At 40.1% G+C, this 20,614-nt stretch overlaps 2 protein-coding genes across 4 annotated transcripts in view; both read right to left on the reverse strand.

Annotated features, from left to right (window-relative positions):
* Positions 1-10,795, reverse strand: part of LOC103093241 (uncharacterized) — a 28,641-nt gene extending 17,846 nt beyond the window's left edge. Inside the window, exons 1-2 of the mRNA XM_056816726.1 lie at positions 10,712-10,795; positions 6,491-6,846 (exon numbers count right to left, since the gene is read on the reverse strand). Coding sequence (XP_056672704.1) covers positions 6,491-6,846; positions 10,712-10,795 — 440 coding nt within the window. The remainder of the gene's footprint in view (positions 1-6,490; positions 6,847-10,711) is intronic.
* Positions 9,299-20,614, reverse strand: part of LOC100026499 (serine/threonine-protein kinase 10) — a 148,745-nt gene continuing 137,429 nt past the window's right edge. For all 3 annotated transcript variants that reach the window (XM_056811575.1, XM_056811576.1, XM_056811577.1), the window contains 2 exons: positions 20,036-20,149; positions 9,299-12,140 (listed from right to left, as the gene is read on the reverse strand). In XM_056811575.1, coding sequence (XP_056667553.1) covers positions 12,000-12,140; positions 20,036-20,149 — 255 coding nt within the window. In that variant the 3' untranslated portion in view covers positions 9,299-11,999. The remainder of the gene's footprint in view (positions 12,141-20,035; positions 20,150-20,614) is intronic.

Consider the following 20,614-nt stretch of genomic DNA (forward strand, 5'->3'; position numbering starts at 1 on the left):
CCCTCCACCCTCTCCTACCCTCCCTTTTTGTACTCCCTCCCTCTACCCCCCCTTAATTTTCCCTTCTTCCTTACCTGTTGCATAAGATAGAATTCAAGATCACTATGGATCTAGATGCTCTTCCCAGTTGATTTCACTGAGAGTAAGGTTTAAGTAATACCAATTAGCACTCTCTTCCTTTCCTTCTTATAAGAGCATTCTTTCCCTCCCCTTCCCATGTGTATCTTTGTGTGACAAAGCCTTTGGTGGCTTACACACCTGTTGAGCACCTACAGATAGTTTTCATAACAATGCCAAAGGCTGGACATCATAAATTTTGTCTAGTCATAGAGATCAACTGACCAGATGGCCAGAAGCATTTCCCGTGACCCGAGCCACAGAGGCTTTTGTTGTTAAGATAGTTTTAAGAGAAGTTATCCCTTGTTTTGGCCTGCCAGCACGTATTGATTCAGATAGAAGTCATTTTATTGATTCTGTCCTAAATCAGATATATTCTTGCTTGGGGATAACTCCAAAATTCCATGTTGTGACTATGAAAATGTGTAAATGGCCAAACTGTAAGGTTTTGGCCACACTGGTAAAATAATTTTAGTGTCTCGATTTAAATAAAAAATAAGTGGACGCAATGGGAAAATTCCCAAATATGAAATACTCAAGTCAGCTGGGGGAGATTTTTAATTAATATAAATGAAAGAATTAAGGGAAGAAAAGAGACAGAGTAAGAGGAAATAGTAGGAAAAGGCTAGGGCCTAGGTCAATGGCCTAGGCCTTTTCTCTTTAAGAGGGAAACTAAGTCAGTCTTTAATCCACTCTCCACAAGATTTTGTCCAAGCAAAACTCTAGTGTTCAGAGACCCAGCTACTCCAACTAGTCCAAGCTCCAACTCCTTCAGAGAGCCTCTTCTGACTCCTATTCTTCAATTCAGCTTCAGAAAGCTGAACTACCCCACAGGCCTCAAATTCCTTCCTTTTAAAGAAAAATTTCTCTTATGTCAGCTCCCCTAAATGTTCACATCTACCAATCACAGCAGACATTTTCCGTAGGATTGCCCATTCTTAGTTCTCATCACTCTTGAGTTCTCACCATCTCTGATTAGATTATATCTTCTGAGAAATTCACATCTCTTTTGCTAAGCTTACCCTTTGTAAGTTGCTTGACCTTTTAGTGATTAATTTGACCTTCATAGGTACTTAGCACCCTTTTGTATTAGATCTAAAAATAGACCTAGCTTAAGGTTCTAGCTTTTATTACAAGTATGGGTTGGGGACTTTTTCCATTGTTTAATCAGGAGTTTACAACTTTATTTTCTCCTAAAGTATGCCTAGTATGGGTGGAGTAATTTTAAAGTTCCCAATACATTCCTGATTAAGTACCTCCAATGTTAAAAGTAAGGGAATAGCCTTTCCCCCAAAATGTTCTAAGGTAGAGTCTGAGAATTTTTAAGATTCACAATGTTCCATATCATCCCCAGAGCTCAGGCCAAGTTGAAAGGATGAATAAAGAACTTATAACTATGATTGGCAAATTATGCACTGAGACACATTTAAAATGGCCTAAAATTCTCCCTCTGGACCCATTTTATCTTAGAAGCAGGCCTAGAGGAGACCAACACATCTCACCATTTGAGATGCTTTTTTGGACATCCGCCTATACAGGATAAGCCTTTCTCCCCAGAATATACATCACTATTAGGGGGAGATACTACTTTTGCTTCCTATATACAGGAATTACAATATAAACTGCATGAACTCCATAAATCCTGAGCTGCAATACAAGCCAGACCACTAGACTTTTCACTTCACAACCTGAACCCAGGAGGCAAGGTGTATATTAAGAATTTGCAGCATACTGGAGCAACTCAGCCTTCCTGGGAGGGACCATTCCAAATATTGTTAACTACTCCAACATCTATCAATGTTGGAGAGGACTCTTGGATTTATTGCTCATATGTAAAGAGAGCATCTTCTGTTGAGACTGATTGACTGTATCCTATCACATGCATTGAAGATAATAACCCATTGACAAGTAGATACTGTTTTTCAAGAACACATGGAATTCATGATTTTTTCCCTTTTCCTTTATTTTCTATTATTGCTTTTATTTTGATTAGAATATTTGATTTTTTCCCCTTTTCCTCATTTCTTGTACTAAAGGTACATACAATTAAATATTTTTTCTCTCTCTGCAGTAATATAAGTTTTATATATATATATAAATATATTGATATTATAGCACACTTGCTATAATATCAATGCATACCCAAAAGCTTTAAACTGTGGGAGCCTGCCATTTATTGATAAAATGTTATGGGACTAGGATTACTGTTTGTATCTGATTCCAGGAATGGGATAAAAACAAGGAGCACAGACTTAACCTGAATAGTGCCAAAAGAGCACACAGGAAATACTAATGTGGACTCAAGGTTGCTATGCTTGACATATGTTAAGTCATAGGACTTCCTTATATATACACTCTTAGTTAAGTACTCATACAAGTACCAAAATTTGACTATCATGCCGGCTTCCTATATCCCTGAGAATGACTAAAAATCAGACCAGTGAATGATGCTTCCCTATCAAAATAGAATTCTAGTTGCTTTCCTTCTTATAGTATGGCAACTTCCTGTAGTCTTGGCTGCAAATGGGTAAGTGAAATATTACTGCATTCTGTCCTATAGACTTGTGGGTTCGAAATTACTTTAAATTGGACCTGTACAAGGGTCCATTATGAATTTATTCTTGCTTACTCAACATTTTATGCACGTAGATTTTCGTATTTTTATTCTGATTTTGAAATTTAGTTTTTCTTTCTCCCAAAAGTTTAACTTCCTTCCATATTTTCCCTTTATATATTTTTTGGTTTTTGTTTTGTTTTTATTGTTTTTGAATTCTTTTAATAACTGACTCATATACCCCCATAACTCAACAATACATCCTGAGCTGAACTGGATGTTTTTTTTTTTTACACCCACTTCAGGGTGTGTGTGTGTGTGTTTAATAAAAATCCAAGATTTTTAAATGTTTCTAGTTCAAGAAAGATCTTCAAGGAAGAAGCTTGCTAACTCCTAAATCCAGAGAATGAACTGTTGCAGACTCTGAGCTGTCCTAAGTCAAGCTAATTCCTCACTGGTACAGATGAGATGAAGAAAAGTGATGTAAAAATGCCCATATATGGCACGTCAGTTCCTGTCTTTTTCTCTTTCCCTGGAGAGATGACTCCAGCTGGCAGCGTTCTGGCTGCTAAGCATTCTGACATCTTGGAGTGTTGGGTGGTGAGTTTTGTCCTGGAGCTGATTTCAGGTTCAGGCATCTTAGCTGAGCCCCTTTGGAGGTCAGGCTGATTCCTTCTTCCTTCATACTCCAATCCCTTACTCCCTTATCTCCTGATCTCCCACCTGATACTAATCAGGTGATGGAAGAGGGAGAGAAAAAACCTACTCCTCCTTCTTCCTTCTTAATCTTCTCCACTATCAATTAAATCACCATAAAATTTGGCAGCTGACTTGGGTATTTTATTATTTGCTATTTTCCTTGGCGACCACTGAAATTTAGATTTTTTCAGTCTCAACCATAATTTTAACCCTTACAGTATTTAACTCAAAGAAATTTCCAAAAATGTAACTTTTACAGATGTTCCTATGTTGTCCCATTGATTCAGCAATTGGGCATACCTGCATTTCTCCAATAAATAGGCAAATAAAACAAGAGTCAATACAGGTAAAAATTTTAACTCTAAAATACCATACCAATTAATTACCATGTGGTGTCTAGGTAGTTACCTGATTATCTCTAGATTGCCTTTAGAGCAAAGAAGCTAGTTCCTCACCACTGGCATTTGCAAAACACAACCATCCCTAATAAAGAGTTTTAGTAAACTCGGAATTTTAGCCAGTTAACAATAGTGACTATCCCAAGGGTAAACCTAAACTGAGAGTTAGGAGAAATTACAAAGGAAACAGCTCTAGCCCAAAGGGATGTTATAATCTACTGACTGGATTATTAATTCATTTGAATTTATGGATGGATGGATGGATGGATGGATGGATGGAAGGAAGGGAGGGAGGGAAGAAAAAAAAAATAAAGGAACATAGATTTGAACACATAAAGTAAGCAGTGATGTTTCCCAATAGTATACACTTTAGGCTTATTTATCTGGTTAACAAGTACTGGAACAAACCTTATAATCACAAAACATTTGACTACTTAAGTAGACTCACAAAAGCTAAATGTTTCCTGCTTTGGGCTTTTAAACTATTATAAGAGATGGTCTCTTCCTCTTTCCTTCCTTAACAATTAATGAATTTTAAAACCAATGTAAAAGATCTGTTAATCTATAGAAGGAGGATATGGTCCCAATATACACCAAAAGGCTCAAAGGAAGTGCCACAGAATTACCATTCTAACCTATTTATTAGTCAATTCTGTCACTCAGCTTTAAACATTCTATTTCAATCAACTATACCAATAGAAGTACAAAAATAATATGAGGGAAGGTTTTAATAATTTTAGCTGGTTTATCCTAACAGTGAAAACCTTAAATAGAGCTTTTACTCCCACCCCCATGAAGCTCTTTGGTCATTAAACATATTCTATGAACATCCAGGTGTGTTGTACAGAAGTCTGCTTTTGTTCTTTTTCCATTAGCTTTAAGAAAGCTGAGTGCCTTGTTAGACCAAAGACAGTATAGTTACTTTAATCAAAAACTTTGTAGTGTGAAGTTTGAACCTTAGGAGATTAAGATTTCAGGCTTTGAAATTTCAAAGTTCATTTGACCATAAAGAAATAAGACTGCATTTATATTTGACCAAGTAATTTGGGAAATAGATTATCTTTCATTTTTTAAATATAAGTGCTCTGCTTCCAATGGATGCAACTCATCATCAGCTCAATCAAACCACAATTTTTTGTTTCACAATGTTTCAATATGAAAAATTCTGCTTAAAAGTTTAGACTTCAATTGTTTATACTGTGTAAGTATATCTGGGTGGTAGTCCTTGTTACAATCTCTCTCACAGAATAACACATTGAAAGTGTGTATCCAATGCCTAAATATATTATTGCTGGCTGAAAAATACTGCTAAAAGGTAAGAAACATTACTCAATAAATGATCGATATGTTTTTTAAAAGCCACAAATAAACAGCAGGATCTCTCAAAACTTTTTGAGAAAAATCCTCTAGCTCTAGTGTTCAAGACACTGAGGAAGTTTAGTTACTAAAATTGGCAGGTACCACCTGCCATGTTAAGTTCTTTCAGTCAGTCATCTTGGGAGAAGTCAGGAATCTTTAATGCCTCAGTTCTACTACTGTTTCTTTTCCTAAAAGCATCCAGTTACCGATTCCTACAAAGTCTTGTTTGGGCTCCAAACCCACCTTCCCCAGGCCTGGAGTTCGTTCCTTAACCCCCAGTGGTTTCTAATACAAGGTTGATTTACCCTATTAATTAGTCATAGCCTCTTGCTTTTGCAGAATTGTTGGAAGGCACCAAGGGCCCACCAGTGCTTCACTGTCCTTGCAAACACTGAGAAAAATTGTGTGAACAAGCTACTCTTCTTTTTGGCCAAAATACTGTATCCTCAGGGAATCCTCTGAGCCTTCCAGCGTGAAAGAGCTGCCGGATTTCCGCAGAATGTCAGAAGCCCTTTGTGCAGATCAACCCCAATAATCCAGTCACCAGAGAAGCCCGGGAGATCCGGGTCTATAAATCAAGTCACTCCCAGAAGACCGAGGACCCTGAACACACCCATCCGATTATCCGGAGCACACAGACTCTGGTCTCTTACTTCGGTCGGGGGAGAGGGGTTAGTTACTTAAAGATTGAGGGAGAGGGGGGAGAAATGGGGTGCACTGAGGCCTCAGAGGTTGGAGGAAGAGGAGGATGAGAAGCAATGGCGACTGGGGCCTTCCTGACCCTCCTTTTTCCATTCTCTCCTACCTCTCTCCCAGTCTGGAGGAAAAAGGGAGTGGGGCAGGAGAAATGCAGCGGAGGAAGAGGGGGGAGGGGGACAGTGGGGAAGAATGGAGGTTCGGACCGCCAGGGCGGCCCAAGGCTCTAAAGGCGGTGGATGAAAGGATATGAATTTAGGGAGAAAGGGGCGGGAAGTTTGGCGTGCTGGGAACGTGTGTTTGGCTGAGGGGGGCAGGCTGGGGGAGCAGGACAGTGGAGGGGAGAATCACCGGGTCTTAGTATTGGGAGTCATGGTCAGGGAGGGAGGGGCGAGGACAGGGAGAAATATATCCACGAGCAAGTATCAGTTTCTCTGAAGCTGAAGTGGGAAATGTAGGGGAGGTGGAGTGTCCGTAGATTGGGCCGGCGAGGCAAGGATTGGAAGGCAAGGACAAGACCCGGGGAGGAATCAGAAGGAGGGAGGACGGCCCCGACAGCCTTAAGTCGGGAGGCGCCGGGGGGAGGGGAGGAGGAATCGGGGCTGCGGGAAGGTTCGGGCCCTCTCATCGCGCTGGGCAGGCCCGAGGCCGAGGGGGCCGTACTCACCATGAGCTCGATGGTCTTGTCCTCAATCTCCAAGTCGGGCTCCATCGCGACACCGACCCCGCCTCCACCTCTCGCTCCCTGCATAGGCGAAAGACCCCGGAGGTAGCGGCGGCAGGAGCGATCACACCGTCTCTCCAGCGGCCCGCCCACCCGGGCCACCGGCAGCTCCGCCCTCCACTCCGCCAACGCCGTAACGCAACCCAGGGACTACAGCTCCCAGGAAGCCCCGCGCCCAACTGCAGGGCATGCCGAGATGGGCTACCTGTCTGCCACAGAGCTTCCTGTAGATTTGGCTGTAGATTTATCCCTTCGCTGTGGAAGCGACCTAAGCCTGAGGTTCCAGATGATGCTCTAAACTAGACTTGAAATGCAGAAGAAAACATATGATCTATCATTTGGTTTTTTGGGTATATGATTTGGGGTTTTTGCTTTAAAAAATTACTCTTACAAAAATGAAGAATATGGAAATAAGTATTGAGTGATTATATATGTATAACCTAGTAGAATTGCTGGTCAGCTCTGGGAGGGGGAGGAGGGAAAAGGGGAGTATGAATCACGTAACCTTGGAAAACTTATGTGTAGATTTGTTACTGGAATAAAGAAAAAAATTTAAATAGGATTCTTAGAATTGAATTTAAGACTCTCCCACAGTCTGCATGGTATTTTGTTGTTTGTGCATAGTATGCCTTTCTTAAAGCAGGCTAATATTATATTAGTGTTTGGGGCTGCAGTATTTTCCTATTGAACTAATCCATGACAGACTCCAGATCTTTTTCTTGTGAACTCTGCTCTAGACATGCTCCCTCATCTTGTATTTGTAAAATTGATATTTCAACCTAAATGTATGACTCTAAATTCATCTCTATTAAATTTTATTTTACTAGACTCAGTCCAGCATCCTAACCTACTGAGATAATTTGGGACCCTAATTCTGATATCTAGTATTCTGGCTATCTTTCCTAGCTTTGTTGTCACCTGTCAAGTTTGATAAATATGACATCTTTACTTTGATCCAAGTCATTTATAAAAATAAGAAATAGCACAGGGCCAGCCCTGAATTCTGACATACTCTTTTAGAAACCTAACCATCAATAACTACTCTTTAGATCATTCAACTTGTTCCAAATGCACTTAACTGTACAATCATTTAACTCATTCCTTCGATTTTGTACCTAGGAGTAACCCAAGAGACCATGTCACATGCTTTTGTAAAGTCTTTGTAAACTCTACAATATTCCCAACCTACCATTCCAGAAACTATATATATTTTTTAAAAGGATGTTTATCTGGTATGATCTGTCCTTAAAGCAATACAGGTTCTTATCAACACTTCCTTTTCTAAGTGTTTGCTAATTCTTAATGACATATTTCCAAAAATTTGCCAGAAATGGAAGTCAGAATCATTGGCCTATAAAGATTCCATTCATTTCTTTTTGAAAAATTCTTCCCTAAGAGGGGAGAGGGAGACAACAGGAATCGTGTGACCTTGGGAAAGTTTTAAAAAGAAATTTCTTCCCTAGACTTGTGATACATCTTTTTCGGGGACAAGGAGAGACATCTGTTTTTCCCAAGAAACTAAAAAATCACTAATGGGGATCCAGAAGTCCCATTTACCAGTTTTTTCAGCACCCTGGGATGTGGTCCATCTAAGCCTAGTAACTTGAATTCATCAAGGGCAGACAGGCATCATTAGAGGGAGCCTAACCATTGAGGGGTTGCCTCGGATGCATTTATGATTTCACAAAACCCTTGTCCGCACATTAACCCTTGGAGTTCTTCACTTTCCAAGGCAGCATGACATCCAGGCTCTGCCGAGCTGCCTGGCTTTGCCATCCTGGGGAAAATAACCTCTGCTCTCTCTGCCATCTGATTTCAATTTCTATCTCACCAGCAAAGCTGAGCTCCTTTCTAGCCCGCGTCTTGCCAAGGCCAGGCTGGCACCAAGGTCACTAACTAGTAGAGGAAAGAGGAGATATGTGCTCACCGCCACCTAGTGGCCTCGGGCCTCCAGCATATCCTCACTATGGTTCCCCATTGCCACCTAGTGGCCAAGTTTCAAAAACACAAATGGAATTGGAAGACCTTATTAAGGGTCTTCTTTGGCAAGTAGAGGGAAGCCAAGGTCACAGACTGTCTTCTCCCTGTTTCTCCCATTGGAAAGGAAGGGCTTTGGGTTCTCGTTTCAGTTTTGGTTTGATGGAATAGATGAGCAAAATCAGACATGGCCATAGTCCATCCAAAGTGTACCTGAACCAACATTTCCCCCATGACACAATTAGATACCCTTCAGGAAAGACCCATCGCTTCCCGAGTTAGGCTAGTTCACTTCTGGTCGGCTGATTGTTGAGTTTTTCATTGCAGGAAGCCTAAACAGGCCTCTCTTCAACTTTTACCTATTGGTCTTAGTTCTGTCATTTGACAACAAGCTTGACTTAGAATTCCTTCACCATGTATGGAAGTCAGACCCTAGATCGTTCCTTTCAGAGCGGGAGACAACAGTCCAGGAAAAGGTGAAGAGGGAAGTTGGAAAATGTCTGCTAAGAAGCAACTAGGTGGCTTGATGGATAGAACTAGTCCTGGGTTCAACTGTGGCCTCAAACACTTTCTAGCTGTATGACCCTGGACAAGTCACTTGGGCCAATTGCCTAGCCTTTACCATTCTTTTTTGCCTTCGAATAGATATTAAATATTGGTTCTAAGACAGAAGGTAAGGTTTTTTTTTTTTTTAATCTGTTCAAATAGATCTTGTAGGTAAAGGTGAATTCCGCATTTCTTATATTCCTATTCTATAAAGAACATCAAAAAAGAGTTTTTTTATCTGGTTACTTTATTAGAAGCTTATTTACAAAACCATGATTTTTCCATGGAAAACACTTTACAAAACAGCCTTGAATAAAGTATTGGAAATGCATAAAAATAACTTCTCTTTCTTAAAAAGAGAAAATATAAGTTAGTTTCATTTACTTGAATAAAGATGACCTTAAAAAAAAGGAAATTGTTCAGTTGGGGTTTTTGTGTATATAAAAAAAACTTTTCAGTACTGTCCTCGTCTGTCTTCTCGGACATCAAAACTGTGTATTGGTACAACCATAATTCTGTGAGAGCTAATCAGCGCACACAGGACAGGTACAAAAATTTGGGGATATGGGCAATCCTGGAGCTAAGTAACCCCGTTTAGAAAAAGAAAAAAAAAAGAAAAACCAAATGAAGGACTTCTCACTCAAGTAAGTCAACAATTTACTTTTTGCTTCACCACACATATTCATAATCACAAAATGAAAAATTATAAACAAAGGACCAAGTCAGATCGACCTGAAATTCCATTGAAGTTGGCATCATTTGGCCAAAGTGGATTTCTGTTCTTATTTTTCATACTGCCACCTTAAAATTTTTCTAACAACTATGCAATTACTATAGACACTAATGAAATAGGGTCAAGTGATGTTGGCTGTTAGAGCATGATAGAAGGTCTTCCCCCAAAGCAGTGACTGAACTCTAAACACATTTATCACTGATGCCCAATAATCATATTTGGGTCCATTGTGAAAGAAATGAATGTTTACCTTAGAGCATGAATATTGTAATTAAACTAATGTCTTCCTGCAAAGCATCCACTGGATATTTGCTTTACAAATTAAGAAAAATGTGAATAGCCCAAAAGGCTCTATAAAAAAATGGGGTGGTTTGACATCTCCTCCCCCTACCCCCATTGCCAGTGTTGGTTTTAAAATGCAAAGTGTTAGGCATACTTTTTGGTGTTGATCTGAGCCAAAACAGAGCTGTCCTCTGGATATCGTGTGGACTTCTCTATTACCAGATATTCAGGAGAATGTGAATGACAGACTACAGTATGCCCAAATAGTTCCTATGAATTTAACTCCCAAATTATTTTGTTTCAGTATTGACTGAAAATTTAAAGGATGGTAAGAAAAAGGAGGGAAATCATTCAAACACAGTTATAGCTACTCTCTCTCTCCTTTTTTTCCTGGTACTTGCACTAAATTCTCTGATGACCAGAATCTTAGGATCAATTTAAAAGATATATTGACATCTTGGTATTCCATATGTGATTCAAAGCTACATCTTTAAAAGTGTCTTGTGGCTCAAAAAGCAATGTGATAGGCAAAAAGCAAGTAGAGGAAGGGGGCTCCAATAACTGGAAGCAGAACTGGGTGCCATAAAATTATTCTAGCTGAAGCTTTAGCTATGCTTCACATCTACCTCAGTTTCTCCTGCTACTTTCTTCTCATAAAGAAGATAAGAAGGACAAGAGTTTGCCAGCTTCTGTTGGGCATTGTTGGCCATTTGAGCTGGCAAGTGTGGGGGTATCAAAGCATTAGCACAGTAAGAAAGTCTGGCATCTTGCCCATGCCCACATTCAGGTGGGACACTAGCAGGAGGACATCACAGTATGAAACATTTACTGGCTTAACATGTACCTGAAAAGAAAACTGCACTGTGACACAGCACATCCTTTTTTCTTCCCCTGCTCCCTATAATGCCAACAGGTAGCTTTTTTCTTCTTAGTTCCTTACCAATCTAAAATCTAGTCTTGACAGCAAATAATTTGTGCTGACCTGAAGTCAGACACACTCGGGCATATCCAACACCTTCCTGCCTAAGTTGCTCAGAACAGCCCAATCACAGCAGCAATCCCAGCTTATGTTATGAATGGCACAAGCCAATATATACAAAGAATTAAAATGGCACAAAACAGTTGTGAAAAATTCAAGTAGACTCTTCTCCCTTCTGAATATGAGCAATGGCATCCTTTCCCCTCCCTCCCTCCCTCCCTCTACCCACTTGAAAAGTGAAAAGTAATCTGGGATAATCAATTATGGAGCATTATAAAGACACCAAGCTAGAGAAATTCCACTCTTGCTTCATCCTAGGTTTTGTTCAGTTCCAAAAAGGCTGGTACAGATGGAGTTTCTTTTTGGTGCCTCTTCTTCCAACACAGGACATGTGGAATAAAGAGGATGGAACGAGTGAAAAAAAGAGATCACCTAGAATTACAACAGCAAAGAACCAATTTCTGGGCTCAAAGAGGTCCAACGGGGCCCATTATATCTACTACTCCAGCCAAAAGCAGAATTAGACTCCCATCCATGAACAAAAGTATTACCTCTTGGACGACAGGAAGGGAATTCTAATCCACACATTATTGGGCCCTGCTCTTGGCCTTCAATCCCACCAATACACAAAATGAAGATGATTGAGGTCTTCAGGGAGAAGCAAATAAATGCTTTGGGTGTCAGATGGCAACGAGTGGTACAGAATAAGGGGAAAACACAAAACAAAAAAATTTATCCACGCTATGACAGAGAAAAAGCAGGAACCATGGCAACTCTTAGCACAGCTGAAGCAGCATAGTACAGAGTTCTAAAGTTAGGTTGACATTCTAGAAGCACTAGATGTATTAGGCCCTGAGTTACTTGTCCAAAGAGAACAAGAGGGGTGAAGAGGCCTTTTGCCCTTTGGAAGCCTGTTGCCTCAGACCGGTTGTACTTTAGGAAGCTTCTGAGGAGCCATATGGGAAAAACTTGGCTGGTTTGTTTGGTGAGTTGGGATTCGGACTCTCAGCCTCTTCGCTTATTTTGAAGAACCTCTCCTGCTCCCGTTTCTTCTGGTTCAGGTCATCCTCCAGAGCCTTAGAGAAAGTAGAGATATTAAATGTTTGATGAATGAATGATTGAAAAAACAACTACATCTGAACATGCAAGAAGGAACTTCACTTCCCCAATAATATCTTAACACAGTGCCAAAGCCAGAGTTTACACAGCCTTTGCAGAGGTGAATGTTTCAAAACCCTGGGGCCCCTGCCAGAACCCAGAAAGCTTTTATCAGGGTATTCCCCTTCTTGGCCTCATTCATAAGTCACATAACTATGTCCTCTCCATTTCCTTTTCCATTGCTGATTACCCTGACATAGTATAAACAGCACTTCCTTTCCTATGCCAGATCTAGACAGCAATTTAAAGGGAACCACAGGCTAAGGCTTGGGTAGGGATTGCCAGGAAGCCCAATGCAAATGCAAAACTGTTGCTATTAAAACAGCCAAGCGAGTCAAGAAAAACATGAGAAGGAAAATCAGAAGAGATGTCCATTAAGGGAGGGGAGAAGTCAGTCGGATTTAAGTAGCACTCAAGAACTAGTCAGCCTCTGGCAGAAGCAGTTTTAACTGTCCAGGTCAAATCCCATCCCCATGACCTTCTAGGAGATGTTCAAGCCTAGCCCTCAATGGACCTTTCATTGTATGGCCACTCCTGGAATCCAGGGGGCCACTGGATGGAGCTTAGATTCATGCAGGATTTGTTAGGATTTGGCCCATGTTACTTTTGCTTCTTTTTCTTGGCTCATTCTGGGCTGCTGCTCTAAAGCTTTCACAACTTTGGAAAGCAATTCTGTTAACAGAAAAAACACTCCGGTTTGATCTAGTTCCTTCAGTTCAGTTTGGATTCTAATTAATTTTCTCCATCTCAAGCAAGATTAAGATAATATGGAAATACACATTCAGTTGAGAACCAATCCTTTCCCAGCCTATAACAAAACACCTGAATACATCTTGGCAAAGCATGTGGAGTAGGGCATAGATTCCTAACCTAAGATTCCACCAATTTGAAACTAATGTTATTCAGACAAAGGCTGACTGAGCTTGTGCTGACCTTTGCCATACTGATCCTATATGAGCATCTGCTGAGCAAATAGCTCATGCAAACAAGTTTAGAGCAACAGTGCTTAACCTACTTAAAAGGGAAAAAAATCTGCTCAGTTGACTTTATAAAATGGGTGTCCTTGAATGGGGAAATGACTCAATGAATCAAACTGAATCAAGCCCTGGACTTTCTGCCACTGAGGTAGAACCGACAGCAGTTGAAATGTTGGAGTGAAGATACTGACAATGATGACAGTTGGTGGGGGGAGGGGCGACTTGAAGAGTGACAGTTGCTCTCCAGGTCTCTCTTTCCTGGCCCTCTCCCTGTCTCTGGATAGAAGTACCTCTATTGCTGGATATTTCCCAACTGTGTACTCTACCTGGATTCCTGTGATCATGTCATTACACAAAAGTATTTTTAAGGGAAGCAATTGGAACTTAAGGCCAGTCATTAGGGCAATAGTCTAAAAAGATAGGCCCAACCACCTCTGAAAGTCAGAACCTTTTGTTCCTCTTGCTCTCTACTGCTAAGACTTTGAACTTAAGAAAGCTAGCTTAGATTAGCATATACAGTAATAAAAAAAAAAAACCCTCCACCAGCCGTAGAGGCCTGGCCTCAGCTCAAAAGCTAAGAGAGACTCAAACCCATTCTGGGGAAAAGTATAGGGAACCCCTCTTTCCTCTACCCTGATATCTTCCTGATCCAAACTTGTTATTAAATTCATCTTTATTTAAACAACCCACAGTCAGATAAGAGGAGAACTATCATTTCAGGGGGACATGGAGGGAACATAACCTAAGGACAGCCATTCAACCATAAACAGTACTTATTGGACAGCTGCCTGGTAACCTTGGAGGGGAGGGGCTTATCCCTCAGGAGGGTCTGTGCTGACTCACCCTGGGGTATCTTCAACATCAATCAATAGAGAAGAAATCCCCTCGGGCTATCATAGCTGGTCCATTTCTCAGGGACCCTATTTTTCAAAGATAGCCTCTCAGCAGGGGGTATATATCTCTCTCCTTTTACCTGACCAGCAGCCATATTCCCTCTATCCCTTCAACTCCTCCATTCCCTGTTACAAAACCTTCCTTATTCCCTATACCTCTTCAATCCTCTACAATTCCTTTAACTGCTACAATCTTAGCAAACATTACTACACTGTAGGAAATAGCAAAGCTGAGGAACTTGAGAAAACACAAGAGACTTGTACAAAGTGATGAGGGGGAAGAAGAGCCAAAATAATGGTATAGACAGAGACCCTGACAACAGAGCAAAAAAGCAGTGAAACTGATGAATTGTAATGAATACAATCACATAAAAAATGCCAATGAATGACCACACTGAAGGCCCCCAAAAGAACATTTTTCTCACCAAAATCAAATGACTCAACATTTTAATCTGATAGGATTTCATCAGTGTAAACGACACTAAAGAAGAGGTATTGCCACCTGCTTTCCTGCTGAACTCTAAGGACCCCCCTGGGACCTTCCTATCAGACTTGCAGCCCTTGCCACTTTTCTCTCTGAGAATTGATATGGGGAAAAAAAGGGATGGGGTTAAAAGAAGGGGATAGAGGGGGAAAGGTGGGAGCTGAGTGACCACTTCTTGAGCTAACCTCAACTGCCTTGCCTTTATCACTATTCTGCTTTGGTACCAACACTTTGTATTGATTCTAAGATGGAATATAAGGATTTTTAAAAGAGAGAAAGGAAAGAAATGATTTGGGAAGAAGAATGGTCAAGGGAAATAACTTTAGCATATAAAAAAGGCACCAATAAAACATTTTTAAAATAAATGAAAATGAAAGAAAATAGAAATGTAATTTACTTACAGTGTACTAATTACAAATAAGTTATTTGTCTATCAAAGAAGATTTCTAAAAACATGTATCTAGCAAGAGCTTTAAACCTAAATTAAGCCTCACTAATGGAGGGAGGGAGGTGGCTCAGGGGTTAGAGCATTCAGCTTGGAGACAGTAAGACCCAAGTTCAAATTCAGTCTCATGACACTTTCTACCTTTGTAATGCTGGGCAAGCCACTTAACCTCTGTTTGCCTTAATTTACTAGAGAAGGAAATGGCAAACCACTCCAGTATCCTTGCCAAGAAACCCATGAACAGAATTGGCATACTATGATCAATGGGGTCACCAAGAGTTGGACATGACTGAACAACAATAATGCATTGTTGGTAGAGCTATGATTTAGAAGGGCTATTCTGGAAAGCCATTTGGGATAATGCAAATAAAGTGACTAAAAGATCTGTATCCTTTCATCTAAAGATTCCATTGTTAGGCATGTACTTCCAACAAGGCCCTAAGGGGAAAAAAAGATTCCATATACATTAAAATATTTATAGCAGCACTTTTTTGTGGCAACAAAGAATTGGAAACTAAGTAGATGGCCATCAATTGTAGAATGGCTGAACAAATTGTAGAGTCTGATAAAATATTAGAAATGACTAATGCCGAGAAATACTCAACTCCCCTGACTTTCTCTGCCCTCTGCTCCTGTGGCTTCTTCTTCTGATTGGCTGATTGCTCACAGAACCTTCATTTCAGGGAAAACTCCCAGTCCTGTCAGGTCTTCTTTCTTACCAAGCCTCTACTTCCAAATCTCTAGACTTCCTCTACCATGCCCCTATTTACCCTCCCTATTTGATCTTTCCCCTTGGAATTAAGCTTCTTAAAGGCAGAAACTATCTCTCTCTCTCTCTCTCTGCATTTATTTGTCTTCCCAGTACCTGATACATTTTGATGGAAAATGAAGTAAGCAAAGCGGGCAAATAATATACATACAACAATAGAAATGGAAAGAACCATCACCATGAAACCATCAAAGCTAACATTACAAAATTATAAAGAATGAGCTTGGCTCCAAAGAGGAAATATGAGAAGACATATCCCCCATTTCCTTCCTTTGCAGGGGTGTGGGAGAAAAGAGATCCGTGGTGGTGGAATGCTAGGTTTTTTGTGTTTGTTTTTTTTAAGTGTTGATTTGTTTTACTGATTTCTTCTTTCTTTTTTTTTTTAAGTTCTTGTAAAGGATGGCTATCTGGGAAGTAGGGAGAAATCTAGGTGATCAAAAAACAAAAGATATCAATAAAAATCTATTAAATTGTTTTTTAACACCAAAGAGTTACCTATGAACTTAAAAAGTAATATAATTTTTTTAAATATTCAGAATTCTATTTCAAACTGACCTTTTTCCCAGTTAGATTCTGATTTACCATATGACTAATGAAAACTGTTTAAATTGTAAATGTCACAGTAAGATAGGAAATCTAACATTACACATGCCAGGAATAGGCAAATAGAGGCAACAGGGCAAATTCCCTGTCTCCCCTGGGTAAACAACGGTTGCCCAGCTTACCTGGAGCCCAATAGAGCATTATGATGTAAGCATTCTGGAGAAGCTGGTGCTAATGCTGATCTGGTCAACATAATTTGTAAATTATGTCTATCTATCTATCTACAAACACACACACACATTCTGTAAGGTTTCAGTGTACCCTGGCATTATGGGGAATAGAGATTAATGTCTCTTGTTTTGAGCATCTAGAATAAAAAGTTTCTGGGGCAAACAGCCTCACAGTAATAGTTCAGAATACTAGAATGTGGACCCTGGGAGTCTGGAAGACTTAGATGCAAGTCCTGCCACCTCCTAGCTGTGTGATCTCAAAGAGGTCATTTAATCTCTTATTCCCTTCTTCCTCCACAAGTCTCTAAGAAGAGATTCAAATCTACATTGGTAAGGGCTGGACAGCTGGGTGACACTGTGGTTAGAGCATTGGACTCAAAGTTGAGGAGTCCCAAGTTCAAATTAATGTAGCCTCAGACCCTTAATAGCAGTGTGACCTGGGTAAGTCCCTTTACCTCTCTATGGTTCAGTTTCTTCATCTATAAAAGGGGGATAAGAAGAGCCCAGGGTGGTTGTGAAGATCAAGTGAGATAATACTTGGAAAGTGCTTTGCCAACGTCATAGCTCTATACAAACTCTAACTATTATTAATATTTGAGTGCAATCCCCAGTCCAATCCCATTCCATCCAACTTACATTTATGTTGTGCTGCCTTTAAATTTGGAAAGTGCTTCTCATGCACTACTTCCTCTGAACTTTTCACAAAGAGCCTGTGAGACAGCTAATCCAGGTACTATCCTCATTTTGCAGCTAAAGGTGAGACTAAAAGAAGTCACCTAATCAGTAAATGTAAGAGAGAAGATCCAAACCTAGGCCTGCTGACTCAAGTCCATCATTCTCTCTACTGCACAAGGCTGCCCCCAGAACTGAGAAGTGTCAAGATTAAAAGTCTCTGGACACTGTATCTTAATTTATGATTACTTATTAAATAATGAAAAGTGGGTCAGAGAAGGGAAACCCCTACAGCCATGAGTGGCCCATCATTCCCCTAGCAAGCTCCCTCCAAGAGTCAGGCCTACAAATACTTATAGTCTGTGGATTCCCAGGAAAAAGCCCCCCATCTGTTGGTGCTCCAATTTCTGCTCTTGATGACCCTTTCCAAAGCACCTCTGATGAGAAGACTCTGGGCAAGAGATAAAGATCTCCCTCTGCAACCCTGAGGTCAGGAGACCTTTAGAATAACTGCAGAGTGAACAGGCCCTACCTTCTTTAGTCCATCTTAAGAGGCTCCCTTACACTTATTCAATTGGAGGATGGGGGGAAAGCACAGTTATAACTTTAATCTGAAGCCTAAATCTCCCTTTAAAGGTTGTCTTGGGGAGCCAAAGAAAGGAATATGGGCTAGGGTTAAATTTCCACAGAAGTCATAGTATTTAAGCTTTACAATGAACTAAGAACTTGACATTTATCATCTTACTCAATCTTCATTACAGTGCTGTGAAGTAAGTGGCAACTGGGATTGTTCCCATTTTACAGAGAGGAGAAGCTGATCTTTCTAAGTTAAATTGTGGCTATCACTAGAGTATATTATCAAGGAGACTAGCGAGTCTATGTCAGACATTTTAGATTAGATAGGGAATACTAAACTGGGATAAATTTTAAAAAGGATTCAAGTTCAACAAATATTTATTATTTACTATGAGCAAGGGACTGTACAAGATGCTAGGGATGCAAAGGAATCCCTATCCTCAAGGAGCATGATGTACACATGTGCCACAGTGATAAGGGCAAAGAAGCCAATATATACAGAAGGGACAGGAGGGAGAGATCCATTTCAAGTGGGACAATCAGGGAAGCCTTCTTAGTAGAAGTGGTTCCTGAAGGTCAGAAAGGATGGTGTGAATTCCAGGCATGGGGTACAACCTATAGTGTTACATGAAGGACAGGACAAGAATGTAAACAGCTAGGACATCTAGTCCAGTTTGACTGAAACACGGTGGGAAGGGGTTAGAAATAAAGCTTTTCGTGAGTGAAGGATGGAGTAAATGGCCTGGTGCTTCTATCACTTTGTAGCATATAGCAAATATATATATATATATATATAACACACACACATATATATATATATATAGTTTTAGAATGATAAATAGACAGGGCTTGCCATTCAGAACTATCTTAATTATTATTTATTCTGTCTTGTTAGTTTTAAAGACCTGGGACTGAATTAGAATTAAATTAATAATTAGCCCTATTGATACCGTCTGAATTATTCTTTAGTTAGCAATTGAGACTTCACTTCAAAAGCAAATTATAAAAACAAACCCCACAGACTCTTCTCATTAGAAGTACATGCCCTCTTTTGATCTGGTAATACCACTACTGGGTCTGTATGCCAAAGAGATAATAAAAAAGGGGAAAGAACCTACTTCTGCAAAAATATTTATGGCAGCTCTTTTTATAGTGACAAAGAACTGGAAATTGAAGGGATGTCCTATCAATTGGGGAATGGCTGAACACACTGAGGTACATGTTGGTGATGGTTATACTAGTGTGCTGTAAGAAATGATGGACAAGATGACTTTGGAAAGAGCTGGAAATAATGGTAGGAACTGATAGAGAGTGAAATAAAAAGAACCAGGAAAACACCGTGCACAATAACAGGGATATTGGACAATGGTCATCTGTGAAAAACTTGACTACTCTTAGTAATGCAATGATCTGGGGCAGTCCTGAAAGGCTTATCACAAGGAATACTATTCGCTTTCAGAGAAAGAACTGTTGAAGTTGTCTTTCCCATAAGTGTATCTTTTGGTTTTATTTTGGGGTTTTGCTTATATATGATTTTGCTCCTAACAATAATGACCAATATGGGGTATTTTGCATGACAATAAAAAAAAAAGAACATTCCTGACAAGTACAACAAACTTCAAAACGAGAAGACCTACAAGATAAAAGGTCAAGATTTGGGAACTTAATGTGAACTGGAACGACCTCCAGGAATTGATGCAGAGTGAAAGGAGCAGAACCAGAACATTGTACACAGAGACTGACACACTGTGGTACAATCTAACTTAATGGGCTTCTCTGCTAGCAGCAAAGCAATGATTCAGGACAATTCTGAGGGACTTATGAGAAAGAACGCTATCCACATCCAGAGAAAGAACTGTGGGAGTAGAAGCACAGAAGAAAAACAACTGCTTGATCACATGGTTTGATGGGAATATGATTGGGGATGTAGACTAAGCAATCGCCCTAATGCAAATACCAATAATATGGAAATAGGTCTTGATCAATGACACATGTAAAACCGAGTGGAACTGCACATCAGCTATGGGAGGGGGGTGGGAACAAAGAAGGGGAAGAATATGAATCTTGTAACCATGGGAAATTATCCTAAATTAATTAAATAAAATATTTCAAAAACAGAAAAGAAAAAGAGATTTGTGAACTTGAACCAATCAAATCATATCATTGATTCTGTGCTCTCTGGGATCCAATTTGACCATCTCCTGGAGTATTCCATCCTTGTTACCTTTTTCCGTGGCCGAAGTTTTTCCCGCCAGTCCTTCAGGTTCTGGTTATGGCTCTCATCTAGGGCCTTCAACTTTTGGGCTTCGTGCTCTACCAAGAGGTGACACTTTTCATTCTATAACAAAGTACAATTAAGAGAAGTTAGAAAAGTGAAGGATCAAAGGTACTGAAGCTACCTTCACCATCAATGGCCTATCAAAAAATCTAAAGAAGGGGAAAAAAAGAATAGAAAATCTGAAGGGTGGAAAGAATCTCAAGGGCCATCTAGTCCAACATAGATCTAAACTATAATGTTTTGGACAACATACCCACAAGCCTGTAGCCCACCTTAACTTGACAACTTACAATGAGTTAAGCCTACCATCTCCTGAGACAGCCCATTCCACTTCTAGAGGGCTCCAACTATTCAAAAGCTTTCACTTACTGCCAATGTAAAAATCAAAATTTGCCTTTTTGCACACCCATTGTAGTTACTCGTTTTGCCTTCTGGAGCTGAGTAGAACTTAAAGACAGCTCTCCAGAAGAAAGGTCCCTGTGATGCTGACCTCACAGAAGAAAGCTTGTGCCAGTAAGGACACCT

Source organism: Monodelphis domestica, chromosome 1 (assembly GCF_027887165.1).
Source record: "Monodelphis domestica isolate mMonDom1 chromosome 1, mMonDom1.pri, whole genome shotgun sequence".
Taxonomy (NCBI): Eukaryota; Metazoa; Chordata; class Mammalia; order Didelphimorphia; family Didelphidae; genus Monodelphis; species Monodelphis domestica.